An 18,168-nucleotide genomic window follows, 5' to 3' on the forward strand; every position below is an offset into this window, starting at 1 on the left:
GGTATCCTGCTTTTAGCTAACAGAAGTGGCACCTGGTGTGGTCTTCTGCTGCTTCTAGCTTTGCTTTGTTGCACTTTTAGAGATGTTCTTCGGTATACCTTGGTTGTAACAAGTGGTTATTTGAGAACCTTCACAGATGTTACTTGAGTTACTGTTGTCTCCTCAAAAGCTCAACACAGTCTGACCATCTTTCTCTGACCTCTGGCTTCAACAAGGAGTTTCTGCTCCCAGAACTACCAAGGTCAAAAATTTTAATTATTTATATAAATACTTGGAAGTTTAATAAATATTGCAAAGCTATTTATATTTTTTCACTGCCCGTTTTTTCTTACTGACCTCTTATATGACTCCAAAAATATTTTTGGCATCTAATTTAAGTTATCAGAAGTAAAGTAAAAAAAATAACATTCTTTAAAGAAAACACAAAAGAGACTAAGAAGTCCTGATTTTGAAAACAAATTTCAAAGCCATTTTTTCTTTAGAGTTAAAAATTTGCTGCTGTATTCCTGAAAAGTTTTGAAACCCTTGTTGTTCATCAAATGGGAACGATAAACACTGAGTCTTGCTCTTGCTCTTTAGTTGTGTATTTCTTTGATGTTCGTGCCAGCAGGAACACAAGTGGGTGATGATTCTCACTGCTGAGATATAGATCCAAAACCTCACAATATTCTCAAACACACACAAACAAATGCAAACACACATTCACAGCAGAGGCAGCTCGACACAATCCAAAACTTGAAATGTATTCCCTGAAAACCAAACAGAGAACTAGATTACAAGCACAACTGCTGAGCAGCAGAAGCTACAAGAAGGTAAAAGTGAACATTTAAGACATGACGAGTACGCATGTGGAACCTCCGTGTGTACGGAGTGGGTAGTCAGAAAGCATAGGCCATTTTCATAAAGAAGCAATCTGAGAGCTGTAAGAGTGTGTGTGCATGTATGTGTGTGTACATGGGAGTAAGCGGTAGGTTTCAATAGAGGCAGCTTGATAACACCATCCACTCAGCTGTGTTAATAATAACCCACTCTGATGGCTCCTCAATCATCTGAGTGCGCGCACATGCAGGCACACATACACAAAGGGGCATCTATATTGTGGTGGAGTGTAATAAGAAGGAGAGGTTCAGAAATAGAGCTGTGGAGAGGAAAACAGTGACTGGAACAGGCCTACATACAACACATGACCAAATGGACGCAAATACCTGACCACAGGGCTGGCATTGTCACATAAAATCAATGTCAGGATTAACTGTCTTATGCACTAATGAGTATTTCTCAAATACATATAAATCTTCAAAGTAGACATTTTCTTTCAGTAGTGAAAAAAAAAGCATTATCAAAGCTTTTTTTCCCCACTCCTTTTATTTGGAACCCAAGAGGAGGGGCCAAAGGGTTCAGTGCAGTGAGGATTGGACCTTGGCAGTCCAATCTCTGGCTGCTGAGGCTAGCTAATTGGACGTGGACAATCCCTTTTCTGGTGGACAGGGAGCCTACTCTAACACACAAATACCTGAACACAGGCCTGGGTCCTGACTGTTTTCTGTCATGGTCCTGGGTCGTTGACCCAGCGTTTTGTGTTTTGTGATTATTTTCCTCTGTTCTAGTTATTCTGTGCCCTCCCCCCTTGTGTCCGGTTCAGGTTCTAGATTTCCTGTTTTGTTCTGAAAGTCTGTGTCAGTTGTCATTGTGTTCAGCTTGTCTCTTCCGGTCCTCATGTGTATTAGGTTCAGCTGTCCTTCCCTCCTGTGTGTGATTACCCAATTACCTTGTGTGTGTATATTTAGTGGGTGTCGGTCTGTGTTCGTTGTCGGCTCGTCTGCATTCATCCGTGTATCTCTGCGTTCTATGGTGTTCCTGTCTCTGCGTCTCTCTGCCCCGCACCCCTTTTGTATGGTCTCAGGTTTGTCAGTTAGTTCTCCCAGTTTAGGTTTCTTCAGTTGTTTTGTCATGCCTCACTGCCTGTTTCTGCCACTACCACTTTGTAAATAAACATCACTCGTATCATCAGTCACTGCTGCATTTTGGGTCCTCCTTTTCCTCCACACCACACGGCTCACTCCGCCAGCCGTGACATTTTCAGTATGTTCAAAGTACAGTGTAAAGTACCCAACCTTCTTGGGGGTCCCTGATAAGGGTAATGAAAGATGCCCAATCTGGTGACTCCACTGTCCTACTGAGGGACTTGGAATCTCACGTGGGAAATGACAGTGAGACCGAAAATGTGACTGGGAGGAATGGCCTGTCCAACCTGAACACGACGTTGTGTTCTGTTATTGTTGATGCTTCTGTGCTAATGGCAGTTTGTCCAGAACTAAAACCATGTTTGAACATAAGGGTGTCCATGAACAGGCATGTCACTAGGACACCATAGGCCAGGATGCTTCCCGGGCACCTCCTAAGTGAGGAGTTCCAGACATGTCCGACAGGGAGGAGGCACCAGGGCAGACCCAGGACACGCTGGAGAGATTACATCTCTCAGTTGTGATCGGAATGTGTTTGTGTTAGTGTGTGTGTGTGTTAGTGTGTGTGTGTGTCCCGGAACGGGTGGAGGAGGTGGCTGGGGTGAGGGAGATCTGGGCATTTCTGCTTAACTTGCCCCTATTCAGCACATTAAGTGACGTGGCTGTTTGAAGATACTGAAACAAAGCTAATGTGTTTTTTCCCCTCCCTTGTAGTAATTACGTACCTTGTAGCTTAATCCTGCATCACATATAACAAAATTGTGCTCAAAGAACCGACACAGCTTATTTTTTCCAGGCCAGCTGTTCTTTATCCTCGCACCAGACTACTTCTCTTTCTAAAACTGCTAACTATCGGGAGCTCACACACTGAGGGAGATGAGCTGTTTGTTAATGTAGCTAAAGAGCATTACGGATACGCCAATTACCCGTAAGACAGCATTCTGTTTGTGATTGATTAAAGCTTTGACTCTGACCGTAGCCTGTCCACATACTTTTGGGCATAAGGTCTGTTTCTGTCTGTTTGCCTTCCCTCTGTGCGTCTCTTCTCATGTATGTTGTATACAAGCAGAGCTTTTTAATTCTCGAAGAGCCGTCTGCAAATAACATTTATGCTCCAGATCTTTGTTTGTTCGTGGGAGTGTGTGTACGCATGTGTGGTTGAAAAGGGAGAGACTGAGAGTCTGTGCCATATCTAATTAAATTGAAATGGAGAACAAGAGGCTGGAGAAGAGAGGAAGACCGAAAGAGACGGCAGTGACTCTTGTTTAATTTTAAAGAGGAGTACCATTATTATCAATCATTAGGACTCTTCCAGGCTCTGTGTAGTGCCCTTTCATTATCTGTGTGAGTGTGATGCTCCCCTCTTGTTTATGATGATAAATGTCAATATTTTATACGTTGAAATATTGCAGATTTTGTTATAAAAGTGCTGGTTAAGTTATGTACGTTTTGCATATCTGCATACTTCAATGAAAAAAATGTGTGTTGTTTTTTCAGAACTTGGGGCAAATGCCTGTGTATATTATAATAATCCTATTTCATGTGAATGGCCTGCATTAATATAGCTCACTGGCAGTGTTTCCAACCATCAGGATACCTTTATGCTACATGCCACGCTTGCTTTTTTACACACACATTACATTAAGAATTTGCATCTGTATTATGTAATACCCATTATTTCATTTTCTGCAACTGAGTGTTTTTATTCTGACACTTTCCATCAGGCGACTGTGCTTTGGTTGCTTAAGTGAAAGGATGGGTGACAACTGCAAAAGTTTTTACTATCCCCCAGTTTCAACCAATATCTACAACCAGTAAGTAGAATTCAATCATTTCTGTTAGTCGTACGCCCCATTAAAATACCCTAAGACCATAGTGAGGATGAATCTGCACTGGAGTGCAAATGTATTCCATCTACCCTGCACGAGTGCTTTCAGCCCAGGCAATTAAAGAGCATTACAAATACAGATTAAGTAGAAGAGGTCATTTCAGTATCTGTCTGAACACAATTTTTATTCTCTGGATGAGGCTGCATGTTTCTATACTCATGCTCCATTAAATTTCGGCGTCCCTCAATGATCCGTTGCAGTTGTCCCCTGCATATCCAAAGAATTTCAAATTATACGGTTTTCCCTCTGGGGTCTCACATCCCCAGCAGGCCACCTGCACAGATAATAGCTAGAGGATGCTCTCTCACAATTACGGATACGGGAGTGATGTGATGAATACAAGCTGCAGCTGAGTATCATCAACAACACACCCAAGTACCCATAATTAGAGGAAAGAGCCTCCTCAAGGCTGTTGTAGCATTAATATGACAGTTACCAAAAGTATAGGGTGAAAGGATCTCTTTGGCTCCCTGGTTGTCCCAGCAGTTGCCATAGCAACCAATAATGTACTGCACGTTTTGCATCGGTGACCAATAAATTGCAGATATCTGTTTACTGAAAAAAAATATAACCAGATCACTAAGTTAAAACTCGAAATGTAAAAAAAAAAATGCTTTAAAAAAATAAAGGGAATGTACTGATTTTTCTGAATAGTGCTACACACTGAGCATGTTGATGCCTCAAGGGAGAAAAATAGTAACAGCAAGCTGCTATAACATTTCATTGTATGGTGCCATGTTGAGTCCCACTCATGTTTCAACTCTGTGCCTTCAGTCTGCTTATAATCCATCTTCAGTCCCTATCATCACTCATTTAGCACGCACTGCAAAGAAATTCAAACATATGCTGTGTAATCAGAGGACATAGTTGCTCGATTTATGGACAATTCTCCATAAATCGATCATTTTGAGGGGAGAATGATCATTTCCTATTAGCCCTACTGTACTAAACTGAGTGCAATTCATATCGAGGACACTCTTATGATAAGGAGTGAATGGACCTAAATGGATTAAAGTAGACCTGTTTGGATTTTCCTCATTTTCTTTTATATATACGGTTACAATATTTGATGTACATGAACATGAGCAAAGTTTCAAATGAGTCTGGCTCTGTATAAAGAGCATATCCCTACATATGCCTAATATGGTCATCTCAGGTAAACAGTGTGCACAACAGTAGCAACAACCTACTGCTCATTTTTTGTTTTTTTGAGGGTTGCCAACATAACTGACTTAATGGGAAAGACAGAGACGATAAAATGAGCCCAGTACAAAGTAAAGAACGGTTATTTTGAACTCAAAATCTTGCTAAACTGCTCTTCTAGTGGTACTGGAGATAAAAATAAAAACATAAGGCTCCCACTTGGTTGAGCAGGCAGCCCAGATACTGAAGGCTAAGGTCCTATAACATCGTATAAGCACCAACTACTACATTTCTGGTACTGTTACATCCTTAGATAAAAGCTAATAGTAAAAGAAAATAAAGGATTGAATTCAGTGTAAATTAATAAGAACATGAAGATTGCCACCTGGTTTACCTTGTTTTTGTTTTTGTTTTTGCAGCTATAGATCTAACTTATTTTAATACATTTTACTGTCATGTTTATGGAGATTACAGTAAGAAAACCAAAGAAACCAACAGATAACACTATTATACTCCACTGCAGTACTTTACATTAAGAAGCTGTTGTTCTTGTTTAAAGGAAAATTGTAAAATAACAGTTAAAACCTTGGTAATCTAGCAGCCAGTACTTTACTGTTATTGAAAACCGTGGCTTGTCACAAGATGAGCTTCTAACATAATCTGACATACAACAAGCACAAACTTTTGGGTTTAGGGTTTAGTTTAATATGAAAATCTAAACTCTCAGTCTCTTCTCCACTGAGAAGAATAACAGTTCAGAGTAAAAAACCCAAGAGAGACTCGATAAGGGCTCAAGTGGGACCACAAAACTGTTTGGACACTCGCTGCTGAAAAGTGGAACTGTCTTACTCTGTTCTCAAGGAAAAAACAAGGTTTTATTTCTGTCAGGCTGGAAAACAGTAATGTGCAAGGCCAGAGGGAGTACTTCAACTAAAGCTACAAAAATACAAAACTAGAAGAGTAGTTTGCTTCTCCTTCCAGTTATTCATCCGAGGGACTAATCAGTCATAAGCCAGATGTGCTGCTGCAATGCAGCAGAGCTCAACCTTAGGCTCAGGGCTCCCTGCGGACGCATGCGGTGAGGCTGTAGTCACAAAAGTTTCTCCATTAAGTTAACAGGATATAATACAGCACTTTTCTCTGTAGGGCTGTGTACTTTTGGTGTTGTACCTGGCATTTCATTTAGCGTGGCTGGCATTCTTTCAAGTTCTAAGTTCTCACTTTATCCTCTGCAAGCTAATGAGATCAGAATTAACTTCAAACTGCAACCTTAGCTGACTGCTACAGTCTCATCTCACTTTTATTATTATTATTCAACTGTAGCATTATTCAACTAAGTAAAAGGTCTAATTATAATTAGGGTTTCCGAAAGTTTACTTTAGACCATTATGAATGTTATTGAAGTCCTAATTCACATCTATAGTTGTAAGAAAGGGAAAATGGAGTCCCAAAGAGGCTTGAAGAGTAAACAAATGAATTTGTCTAGTCACAATTGGTCGGCATGGTTTAACTCATTAGCCCTACTAGGAGTATATTGAAGCTCTTTTCCAAACTGAGTAGTTTCTGTAATAATGTCTTATCTTTATGGGGGAAAGAGTTAAAGCAATTGACATCTATCAGCTCTGTTTTTCTTTGACTGGTGTTAAGTCATCATGTCCCAAGTCCAGAACATCCCTGATCTTCCTGTTAGTGTTCAAACATTGTCCCCAAAGAAAGATATAAGAGTTAAAATTGTTGCTACAGAGTGAGTTATACATGGGTTGCACTTGGTAATGGTCCTAATGTAAATATAGAACATTATTGGGCGATGGGAAACATCGGCGGCATCTTTTGTCCACTTCAAGTCTTTCTGACTTGTTGACAGTAACTCTGTTTCTTTTTTCTTTTTTTTGCAAAAGTTTGCAAACTGGGTTTTTCCAACTGTTCTTGTTGAATGCTCTCATAACAAGAAGATTTTTAACTTCTACTTTTTTAATCCTTTTTTTGATCGAAAGTTGCTATTTTTGTTTTATGGGAGGAGATATTGAGCCAGCCCACACACCAGATTCTGACACAAAAACTACAGCAGGTTCTGACTAAGCCACGCAACTTTTATTCGTCGTTATTGCATCCATATTGCTATTTTTGTTTTAGTGTAATCATTACAATAACATTTAAAAGACTGAATGTGCAATCAACTCTCTACAACATTAGCTTCCAAAATTCAATACATTTTTATGACCCGTCAAATGAGACATTTTAAAGGCTTAAACTTTAGACGATTGATAGCATTTTAGACTCAATTTTAGGACCCTAAGGACTCTGCAATATACCCTCCATATGACCATTATGGGAAAAGTTGTAAACTGTGCTTCCAATTCACTAAGCAGCTTTCAGTATGTTGAGCTTTGCATCTGACAGTACTGGAAATGAGCCCACACTTGGGTGCCTCCTAATTAACCGGGCTTTCCTTTACTCTCCCTTGGACATGTTCGGAGAACTGTTCCAAGATGACCATTAATTTAAATCAAAGCTAATTTCACAAATTTAATTTAATGTCTCTAAAATGTCTTTAAAAGGAGGGACTCTATTCATCCCTTCACATGACTTGCATTTTAGACTCAAGCTACTGTACCAACAGTGTCTTACAAACTGGGCATCTCATCAAGGGCTTGAACTCCACATGACAACGGACAGATTTGCTTGTTGCCTCTGCCAACAAGGTTATATGACTGGTTCAGTTTGTCTGTTTGTTAGAATGATTACTGAAGGTTACAAAGAGACCGGAGTGAAAATCTTACCAGAGATGGTGCCTTGGCCAAACAAGTGATTTTTCGAGTCGATCTGGATGTAGATGTGGATTCAGGAATTTTTGAAGACGATTTTTATAATCCAAAACTGAGCATTATACAGAAACTACAAGACAACAACTTGACCAAGGTTGTGTGTTGCTTAAGCATGAAGGTTGTGAAGAGACTGCAAAGCTCTGCCAAGGCTGAACAATCTTAGTCACCTTATATTTCTGAGTGAAGAGTACTCAAAAGTTCTGCCAAGGTTTGACCACTTATAGATATTTTATGTGAAAGATTTCTGTCTGGGCATCTCTCACTGGTTTCAAGTTCTCACAAATTTCTCCACAGCCAGTCAGAATTATCAATGTTATTATCAAAAAGGCTGCTCAGAGGTCGTTCAAGCATGTTGCTAGCCATTCTGTCAATCACACTACATCTTTACAGGCCTTATGGAGCAGATAAGCTGGGTTTTTAAGACTATAACTCTTAATAAATCATACCTGCAACTTTAGCTTTACTATTTAATCTTTTATATAAATACCTTCGTGTTAAAAGTTACCCTTAACTGTGTGTCCTTCAAAGCCTCGGCTCATTTTGCACAAAATAATTTGCTTTGAATGAGGAATAGGATGGGAACTGTGTCATTATCATTACTGTCAATGAACACACCGGAATCCATTCTTCACTCTTCTTACTATTCAAAGCTAATCCATGTACATGCAACTGCAGTAGTGCAGACATTCAAATACAAGTATGCTATTGGGGGGGGTAACTTCACAATTTGCATATACTTCAATCAGCTGTAAAAGAAGGAAAAAAAACAAAAACTGTACCTTTGTTTCAGAGACCGTATCCCTGAGTGTGACAGTACTGTGCGTCCTGCCATCCTCTGCTATTGTTCAGCACGGGTACTAATTTATTCACGGAAGGTTTTGTGTCTTCATCTATTCATTTTATTGACTGACAGCCGAGAAAGGCTAAGCCTGCTGGTGAGTGCTAGGATTATTTCATAAAGCCAAGGCCCACAGCAGCCAATACCAGCATTTGTTTAACTTTTCTGGGCGAAATAATAAAATAAAACCACCAGTTGGTTGGTTTTGTACCCCTAAAACCCCTCCGAGTTGCTCAGTCACTCAGGAAATGAGTGATGAGCTTATTATTGCTCGACTCTGTGTGGGTGGATACGCTTTTGTGCATACACGCTTTACTCTTACCTTGCGGCCGTCGCTCGCATGGCAGTTGACGTTGAGCGGCGTAAGCAAGGCCATTAGCTTCTCCTCGTTTCCACTCCTGCAAATGCACACACACATACATAAACACACAAACGTTAGACAGAAAACAATCACTGCCACCACAGAGGATTAGCACCGTTGCTCTGCAGCAGTATGGAGGAGAGAAAATGAGGGAAAATTAGATAAGAAGCTTGAGATTGAGGCAAAAAGCCTGAGAAATTTGATCTGCAAAAACGTACTGGCAGAGGAAATGTTTGGAGGATGGACCGATGCTGGATGGACTAGTGTTTTCCTGCACAATTGAGTGCAATATGCCATGAAAATCAATTAGAGATGCCTCTTTGGCCACCTAGCTAAAGAGGAATTAAGATTTTGTCTGTACTGCTGATCTGTGTTTCCTGGTTCTTGGACTGACTGGCCTGACATTGGATGACCACCAGGAAGTGATGCCAAGGCAGCAGCCAATCCAACTACCATCCACTCCGACAGCCATAAAATAAGAAGCTGTCAGTTGGTTTAAAAAAAGGATTACTGTCCCATTCTTCCATGTTCCTCTTTAATTCTTTTATCCCTTCTTTGATTGGACGTCTCCTTCCTTCTCTTTGTGTCTATATTTTTCATACTCTATTTTTAAAAAAAACACCAAAAAAAAAACAACAAAACATTCACATCCAGTCCTTCTCCCAGAGTGAAGTTTCCATGTTTCCTCACTCTCGTAGCTGCTTTTCACCCCATTCCAACCACCATTACCTCCCATCTCTTAGTTCTCCCCTCCTCATAGTTATCTCCTCTATTTTCCTCCTGCTCTCTTCTTCTGCAATTTTTCCTGTCCACCTCTAGTTCCAGTATGCAGTGGCTTCCCCTTTTTCCTTCTATTTCTTTTCCAAGGACTGTTAGCAAATACAAGAGAGACTTTCTTTTTGATGCATGATGTGTTGGATATTTGTTTACACTGTGGCCATGAATATTATCTGAAATTAGTCAAAAATTGAAGGAATATCTCACTATTTTCTGAAATATGTTACGCTGCTTTCTTGCCACTATCAGGAAGTTACACCCAGCAGCTGACTGCAAAAATAAAAAAAGAATAAGCCAATAAATTTCTCAAACCATTTAAGTTGATTAATGGACCAGCTTCTGGCTATGTCTCTTAATGTTTTCAGAAATGCAGTTCTTTTACACTCACAGCCCTGACTAAAGCAACAGCCCACCTGCAACTTACATCCAACTTTCATCCTGTTAAAAAGGTTCCAATGCACTTAATCTGTATGTTTAAAGCATGTACGCTCCACCATTAAAACCTTATAGTAGTACCGTTGTTGCCTATTAGCTACAAGAAGCTAGCAGGGTTACAAACAGTTTATCGTTGTGGTTGTTTTTGCAATATGGTGTGTGCCAAAGTAACATCACAGTTGCTGGTTGTTTTGGCAACTAGTACACCTCCTGATTTTTCTAACGTGGCATGCTACATGTAATGCAGCTGATCGGTGGGTATGATTGAGCTATTGATCAGTGAAAATAAGATTTTGGCACAACTGCTGAAAAGGAGAATTTCCTGTTTTGCCTGTAGTGCCAACGAGGTGAGGAGTGACACTTATTGTTTCCCTCCAAGTAGCATCACCATCATCATCAGATACCATTTTACAGATCACCACAGAGTTTCTTGTCAGCTGACTGATGGCCTTAAAGGGACAGATTTGCCTCACTGGGCAGACATCTTTCTGCATCAGCTGCCTTGTCTAATATTTGCTGTCACATACATTAAGAATATATAGAGCCACTGCACTCCTCAAGAAAGCTATCCGGCCCATAAATGAAAAGGTTAAAAACAAAAGAAGAGAAATTTAAAAAAAAAAATTTTCTTTTGCTCGCACACGCGCACACACACACGCGCGCGCACACACACAACACACACGCGTGCGCACACACACACACACACACACACACACACCAAGAAAAAATAAAAACATTCTGGAAAATTACATGTGTGATAAGCCAGTCAGTGGCTCAGCTGTGAGAGCGCCACAGTGGGATCACAGTTCACACTTAAACAGCCTACTGACCCCATAATACAGTGGTAATGCTATACTGGGCCAGCTGCTGCCTTACGATTGTGTGTGTGTGTGTGTGTGCATGTGCGCGTGCATCTGTGCATGGCTGGAAGAGCGGGAGACAGGAGGGGGTCTACTGGAGCGATCAGCCACCCACACGCAATCCTAAATGAAAGCTTTTCCACTTCCACATGCCCAGAGATGGAAACAGGCAGACACACACAAGTGCACACACACACACTCACAGCCCACATGCACTGCCTGCAACCATAACATGCCTCCAAAATGCACAAGTGTCACTGGCTCAAAAGTACTGAGCTTTCTATATCTGAAAAACCTGTCTAGTGTGGGAGCTGAGTGTGTGTGCAAAAAAAAAAAAGAGGCTCAAGTGATAAACGGTTTGACAAATAGGAAGCAAAGAAAAGAAAAAAAATCAGGAGGCAAGTAAACAGAAGAGAAGAGAAGAGCATGAGTGACAGGAACATGCAGGAAATCAGAAATAAGAGAACTCTGATGGGAAACAACAAACGAGTGTGGAGGATGAAAAAACAACAACAACAACAGAGAAATAAAATAAAGGGTATCAGACGTGGAGGGCGAAAGGAGATACATGAAGAGTAGAAATGGGTAGGGGAAACCACAGCAGCGAGTCAAGCTGAGAAGAAAGTAAGCAGGGGAACAAGAGATGAGAGGGAGGCTTAAAGAGGCAAGAAAGCAGGAGAGGGAGCATGACAAAAATGAAAACAAAGAAGAGCATGCAGACTCTGGTACTCACCTTGCCGCCTCCAGCAGCTCATCCTTCTTGTATTCACCTAGATGGTTACAGAAGATCATGGTGTCAGACAACTGGCCAGTAACACACATCAACCACACACAGACACACATGATCAAGCGCAGAGAGGAGCCATGTAAAGACTCGCACACTGACTATTGGGGGAAGACACCATCTTTCTTTCTATCCCTCTCCACCCCCCACACCCCCTTCTCCACCTCCTCCTCTTTCTCTCCTCTCTGCTATTCTCACTCAGCGCGCACCCCTCTGGCTCCGGTTGCCGTGACGATGTGTTGCCGGCAGCGACCACAGCACGTTCATTGTTTGGGCGACGAGCGGAGGACCGACACACGCTCTGCCTCTATCCGCCCGTGCGTCTCTCCATCCTTCTCTCCTTCGCCGCGTTTGTCTCCGGTGTCTCGGCCGCTGCTCATATTGCTAACGAGCGTCCCACGTTCTCCATCATTCCTGTTCCTCTCTCAGTCACCCTCTCTCTCCTCTTTTTCTATCTCTGTCTTCCTGCCTCCCCCCCCCCCATGGGCTCAGGAGGCGCAGTTACCATTTAAAAAAAAAAAAAAAAAACTGAAATAAACAAACCCCTCCCCCTGCTTCCTCACCCTCTTGCGCTCCCTCTCGCATAGCCCTGCCTCCCTCATACACTATAGTCAAAACACTCACAACTTCCTCTATGTGTCTTTTCTGCCACTGAAACAGATGTTCTTGGGTGGGGGAGGAACACATCTGTAATACTGCTGGACTGACTTCCATATTTATTTATGCCTGTTTGGCATTACTGGCCCTATTTCAGGGTTTGTGGTTATAGATAACTGGGGACTAAAAATAAAATCACCAATTTTACAGTAATATTAAAATAAAATCATGGATAATAAAACCCCCTCTATAAAATCTTACCTACACATGAGTAAATACAAAAAACAATTTTATTCTTTCTTTTTTTAGCACAACAATGGGGAACGTCGATGGTATACCTGCTGCAGGTGTATGCCTTTTTGTCAGACTTTTTGTGCACCCATTTACTCCGTTGCTGTTTTTTTTTGTTTGTTTTTTTAAATGGCGGTTTTGAAGGAGTCAATCTCATGACTCATTGAGTGACTGGCCAACTGATGGCATGCAGTCTGTAGACATCACATTTTTGTACTTACTCAGGTCACTTGGAAGCCCTAGCCAAGCAAGAACTAAAAAAAAAAAAAAACACCTGGTACCAGGTACTACCTGCTAATGAAAACACCCACAAGAACCAAATTGAGTTGAGTCGAGCTGAACTTATGGGGACCATGCAGGAGCGCTGACCAAGCATGGGGAGCACGGGCTTGGTCAGCGCTCCTGCATGGTTTCGGCTCGTCTTCGGTTAACCCCCATCAACATATTCCATGAGGTCAGCCCAGCTAATTGAAGCCAGGGGCCTAGACTTAGAGAGGAGAGGGTAGTGCGTGCGACAGTTGTCCGTCCCAGCACTTTTTCCACAAACTTCACCTGTCTTTCCAGGGTCAAGCGACAGAGCTGGCGACAAAACACACAGGCTTAGCTCCTAGCGTGAGCAATCCCCAGGCAGACATGCAATGCATTGCACTGATCGCTGTAGTGCAAAGGAGCTAATTAGCAACAGCTAGCTAGCCCAGCAGAGCAGAAGTATTCGTAGTGAGGTAAAAATCATAAGAACTGAGGGATGACTGTGATGACCAAGGTACATATGTGCAGGTGGGGCCCTGTGCATGTCATCACAGGTCATCTGCCTGAAGGTGTGAATAGAGGGGGCATCATATCCCATACTTATGTGTCGTAAAGAGTGAATCGACTGAAAGGGAACAGGAAACTGAAGCTAAAACCAAAATAGGCTCAAAAAAATTAGGATATTAACATATTAAGCACATACTATGACAGAGAATGCTTAAGTTACTGTATCATGAGATAAAGTATGCAGCTTGAAAGTTTTTGGGTTCATATTTTTTCCACTGGCTTGGTTTGGTCTGTTGCTGCAGCATGTTAAAAGGAGTCCACTTTTAATCTTTATTCTATAAAAAGCTTTGGTAGATAAAACGCAGAAGCTTATTAGCAGTTCAGTTTCGTTAGTAAAATGTGGTAAAAAAGAGAAAATGAACATGTTCCACTTGGTTAACTCTAAATATTGGAGAAAGACAGGATTGTAAACAAGATCATCTATAGAAAATTGACATTGCTAAGTAGAGCCTGCCCAGTAAAACACCAAAGTCTTTGTGACTTCTAATGAAAAGTGACATGGGAACTTATTCAAACATGAGACGATATTCACACGAATGTACCCAACAAAGTTCCTCTCTGAGTGAGACTACAGAGAAAGGAAAAGTGTATAAAATTTAAATGGGAAATTAATAAATAATCAAAAGAAGATGGAGAGGTAACTGTGATAGAGATAACCGGAAAAAGGATGAGGAGGATTTGCTGTGTGTACATGGAGCAGACGGAGGGGTGGGGTATAGGCCGAGGAGCAAAGAAGAAAGGTTACAGAGAAGGGAAAAGAGGGAGGAGGGAGGAACAAAGGATTTGCAGATGAAAGAGAGAAGGGATGATTAGGGATCTGGAAACTGACATGTATGGATTTGACACAGTATAATTGGTGTTAGGGGGGCTAAGGCAGAACAGTGAGAGGAAGAAGAAGCGGGTGGTGGGGGAGGCAGAGAGGGGCACAGACAGGAAGGACAATAGAAAAATATGAATACAAAGAGAAAGGAGACACATGTAGAGAGAGATCGGGAAACCAAATTAGAAGATGTAGTACAGAACCAATTTATGTTCGGAGACAGATTCATTCTTCCATTACACACCTGACAGTCACAATCCCTGAACCCAGGTGCATAATGTTGTTCTAATCATCATTTTTATTACTATTATTTATATTATTGAACTTTTAGTTTAACCTCCTGAGACCCGAACTCTTTCATGGCATTCATGTTTAATTTCTCTTTGATATTTCGACATATTGGGACCTGATGAATGTAAAAACAAAGAATTACCAGATTGTTTTCTTTCTTTTTTTTACCCGATTTCTGTTTCTAAGAAAAATGAGATCCACATATGAGGATATTTGTTTAAAATTTCGATAGAAGAGTGGCAATATAATGTCCTCGTAAGTGGATGTCAGGCCCTTGTAGAGCAAAATTTTGTATTTTGGTCTGGACAACCTAAAATGTGATGTCCACATATGTGGACGGCAGGTCCTAGGAGGTTAAAGTTGATTAGTGATAAACATCACACACAACTTTTGTTTTGTTTTTTCTTATTAGACTCCATTAACGGATAGAGTTTTTTCGGTAGGGGACTTGTCTTCTACACATTTGCCGATCTCCTTCACATTCAATCGTCATCTTGCAGATTAAAGTGAAGTACACGGTCCCGAACAAAAGCAAAAGTACCTGGGGTGATCGAACCTTTCAGACTGTGTTATATGACCTTTGAATTTCTCTGTCTGCTTCCCTCAGATCTGCCCATGTGGATTTTCTTAAAAGTCAGCTTAACTTTTAATTTTGGGCAATGGGTGTACCAGATTTGATTTGATTTTTTAACATTTGTAATTCTTCATTACTGCTATATTTTCATGGTCAAGATGACCTGCTGAAGTTCAAACCAGGGATCACAATGAGCAAGAAAGACTGACGTGGCATGCTGGTACTAATACTAGGATATACCAGGATCTTCCTGCATCGACCTGAGTGGAAGGCAAAGGTAACTCAAATAACAACTTGTTACAATCAAGTTATGAAGACCACAACCACTACATCTTACAGCAGCTGAAGATCACATCATGTGGCACTGCTGTTGGCTAAAACAGGAAACTGACATTACAAGTTACACAGCTTCACCAAAACTAAACTGCAGCAATGCATGGCTGGGTCAGAATTTGGTGTAAATGCAAAAGCTTGGATCAGTCCTGCATTATAGCAGTTCACGCTGCTACTGGTCTCCTGATGCCTGCTTAAATTATCTCAGGTTGGTTGAACATGACAATGATTCAAATGGCCTCCACAGTCACAAGATCTATGTGGTGAAACAGATCGTCTTCCATATGAAATCTGCAGAAGCTGTGTGACACCACCGTCTCTGAGAAATGTTTCCAGCAGCTTGTTGAAACTAGGCCAAGAAGAATTTAGGCATTTCTGGAGGCAAAAACACTAGCAAGGTGGACCTAATAAAGTGGCAGATGAGTGTATATCCTGTTGTTATTGCAGTTCTCATCCAATAAATGCTCCCCTGCTTTGATATTCCAGTGTTCTCGCTTTTCTAGCTGTTAATTTTGTATTGTTTCCATCCATTACTCCATTATTTCATTGCCTTTGTAACACTTGTCTGTGAATACATAAATGCATTTTGCTTTTGCTTTTCTTTTGCTTGTCATATAAATTTGTCACATTTTAAACTTCTTTCAGAGTTCAAAGGGTTATGGCACTTTGAACTTTACTGAGTTAAAATCAAGCTTTTAAGCCTCAAGGCTTTTTGATATTCATGAGTGGGTGTCAGTGGGTGAGGTCACCAGTGACATTAACCTCTCTGTGTTGCAGTGGGTTTTTTTTAAGCAAATAATAATAATTTAAAAAAAAAATCTTAACTGATTCAACTCCCACTATTTTCACCTCTGAGGCTTGCATTTTGCATTAAAACGCTCGGCTCTTTTCACTTAAAAGTCTCAAATAAAAACAACATTTGGAGTTATGACTAGTGGCAGGAAGGGAGTGACTCAGCCTCCTAATTCAATTTAAGCCAAACTGACACCTGAATGCAAACATATTCAGTGTTGTTATGTTTAGCTGAGCGTGCTGTCACACACAGTGCAGAAATAAAGCAGCTGAAATGCAGACAAAATGAGATATACTTCCTCGTTCAACCACAGGATGATTCAAGGATGCTTTGAAAGCTATAGTGATTTAAACTAACTGCGGCTCAGCAGTTTTAATTAGCATCTCTCACACACAGATATCAAGTAAGGACAACAAAAGGTTAGCTGTTAGTTCTGCTCCCTTTTTGCTTCTAGGCTTCAGGCACCACTTCAAAACATGACTAATGACACATACTCCTTTTTGATAGTGGTCAGCTTTCATATCATTCTTCCACGGAAAGAAGTGGGCAAGAAAGTCCACCTATTTTAAACTTGGAGGTCCTCGGGAAGTTTCGTGGTTTTAAAATCATTTAAAATAAAATTACATTTTTAAAAAATTATAGAATAAGAAAGCCATGTTTTGCAGTACTTTGTGGTCAGCATGTGAATTTAAGACAATTTGGGAGAGTGACAAATGGTAAGTCCTTTGAACAAGAGTTCAGACTTCCTTTAGCTGTTTCCTTCCACTGAAGCAGCATTCAGATGGCACTCAAGTGGAATTTATTCAGATTTCAGAAGCTTGTTCAAGTAAAATGTGGAAAATAGCTTAATTTTAGCACTGTGATAGATAATGGAAAAGAAAACAAACAATTAAAGGGTATTGAGGGCTTTTCTCAGCATTAAACTGTTGCTGGACTGAATATTTTTATAGGGGACAGTGTGTGGCACTTTAAAACGCTTTGGATACAATCTGTACACAAAGCGGGATCTGGCAGAACAAAAGTCAGTGCACCAGAAAATCAATAATTCAAGCTTTGTCCAACGACAGACAGTAAAGCAAATTCATTACAGATAAGGACTCTGCTGAATAAAGAGCACAACCTGAAAAACACCTGTCCATTAATGCTGCCTGGTAGCGGTCTCAGAGGGACCACTTCACAGGAGTGGTAAACAAGGTCAGATACTTGAGGTATTTTAAGTTCTGCCACAGCTAATAAAAGGAAAGATATCCTAGACATTAAAATTTGATGTTAATGAAGTTCATATAAGACCAGAAAAGTATATTACAGTGGCTCAAAACACTCAATCAAATCACTCATCAATAAAACACAAATTTTACTACAAGCAAAGCTACTGGAATGCTTCTCTAATCAATTATAAAGATGCAAACATGTTGAGCGATTGAACATCCCCCTTCTGTGAGGGTAAAATAACATGACTGAGAGGAGAAAAAAAACAAAGAGCAGCATAGGACGTGAACAGATGGCTGCTTTTAAAATGGATCGCGTCAGACCACGACTGCTCACTCATGGTAAGTGATAGTGAGTCAGTGGGACAGCAAAATACTTAAAATGTCACATATTAATAGGAGAGTAGTCTTTCAGATTACAGCGTGGTGTTTGGATGCTTCGACGTATTTTCCAGTAATAACAGACAGGCAACTATGTGATATAAGAGGAGGATGTGCTTTAGTATGTATGAAAACATCTGAGTGTGTGTGTGTGTGTGTGTGTGTGTGTGTGTGTGTGTGTGTGTGTG

The 18,168-nt window shown here is 40.7% G+C and overlaps 1 protein-coding gene across 2 annotated transcripts in view; it reads right to left on the bottom strand.

Moving 5' to 3' along the window:
- LOC102214959 (tankyrase-1-like) overlaps positions 1 to 18,168 on the bottom strand; it is a 119,282-nt gene that overhangs the window by 58,133 nt on the left and 42,981 nt on the right. For both annotated transcript variants that reach the window (XM_005729259.1, XM_005729257.1), the window contains 2 exons: positions 11,826 to 11,862; positions 8,982 to 9,057 (listed from right to left, as the gene is read on the bottom strand). In XM_005729259.1, the coding sequence (XP_005729316.1) occupies positions 8,982 to 9,057; positions 11,826 to 11,862 (113 nt within the window). The remainder of the gene's footprint in view (positions 1 to 8,981; positions 9,058 to 11,825; positions 11,863 to 18,168) is intronic.

Source organism: Pundamilia nyererei, unplaced genomic scaffold (assembly GCF_000239375.1).
Source record: "Pundamilia nyererei isolate P.nyererei 1_Seehausen unplaced genomic scaffold, PunNye1.0 scaffold00032, whole genome shotgun sequence".
Classification (NCBI taxonomy): domain Eukaryota; kingdom Metazoa; phylum Chordata; class Actinopteri; order Cichliformes; family Cichlidae; genus Pundamilia; species Pundamilia nyererei.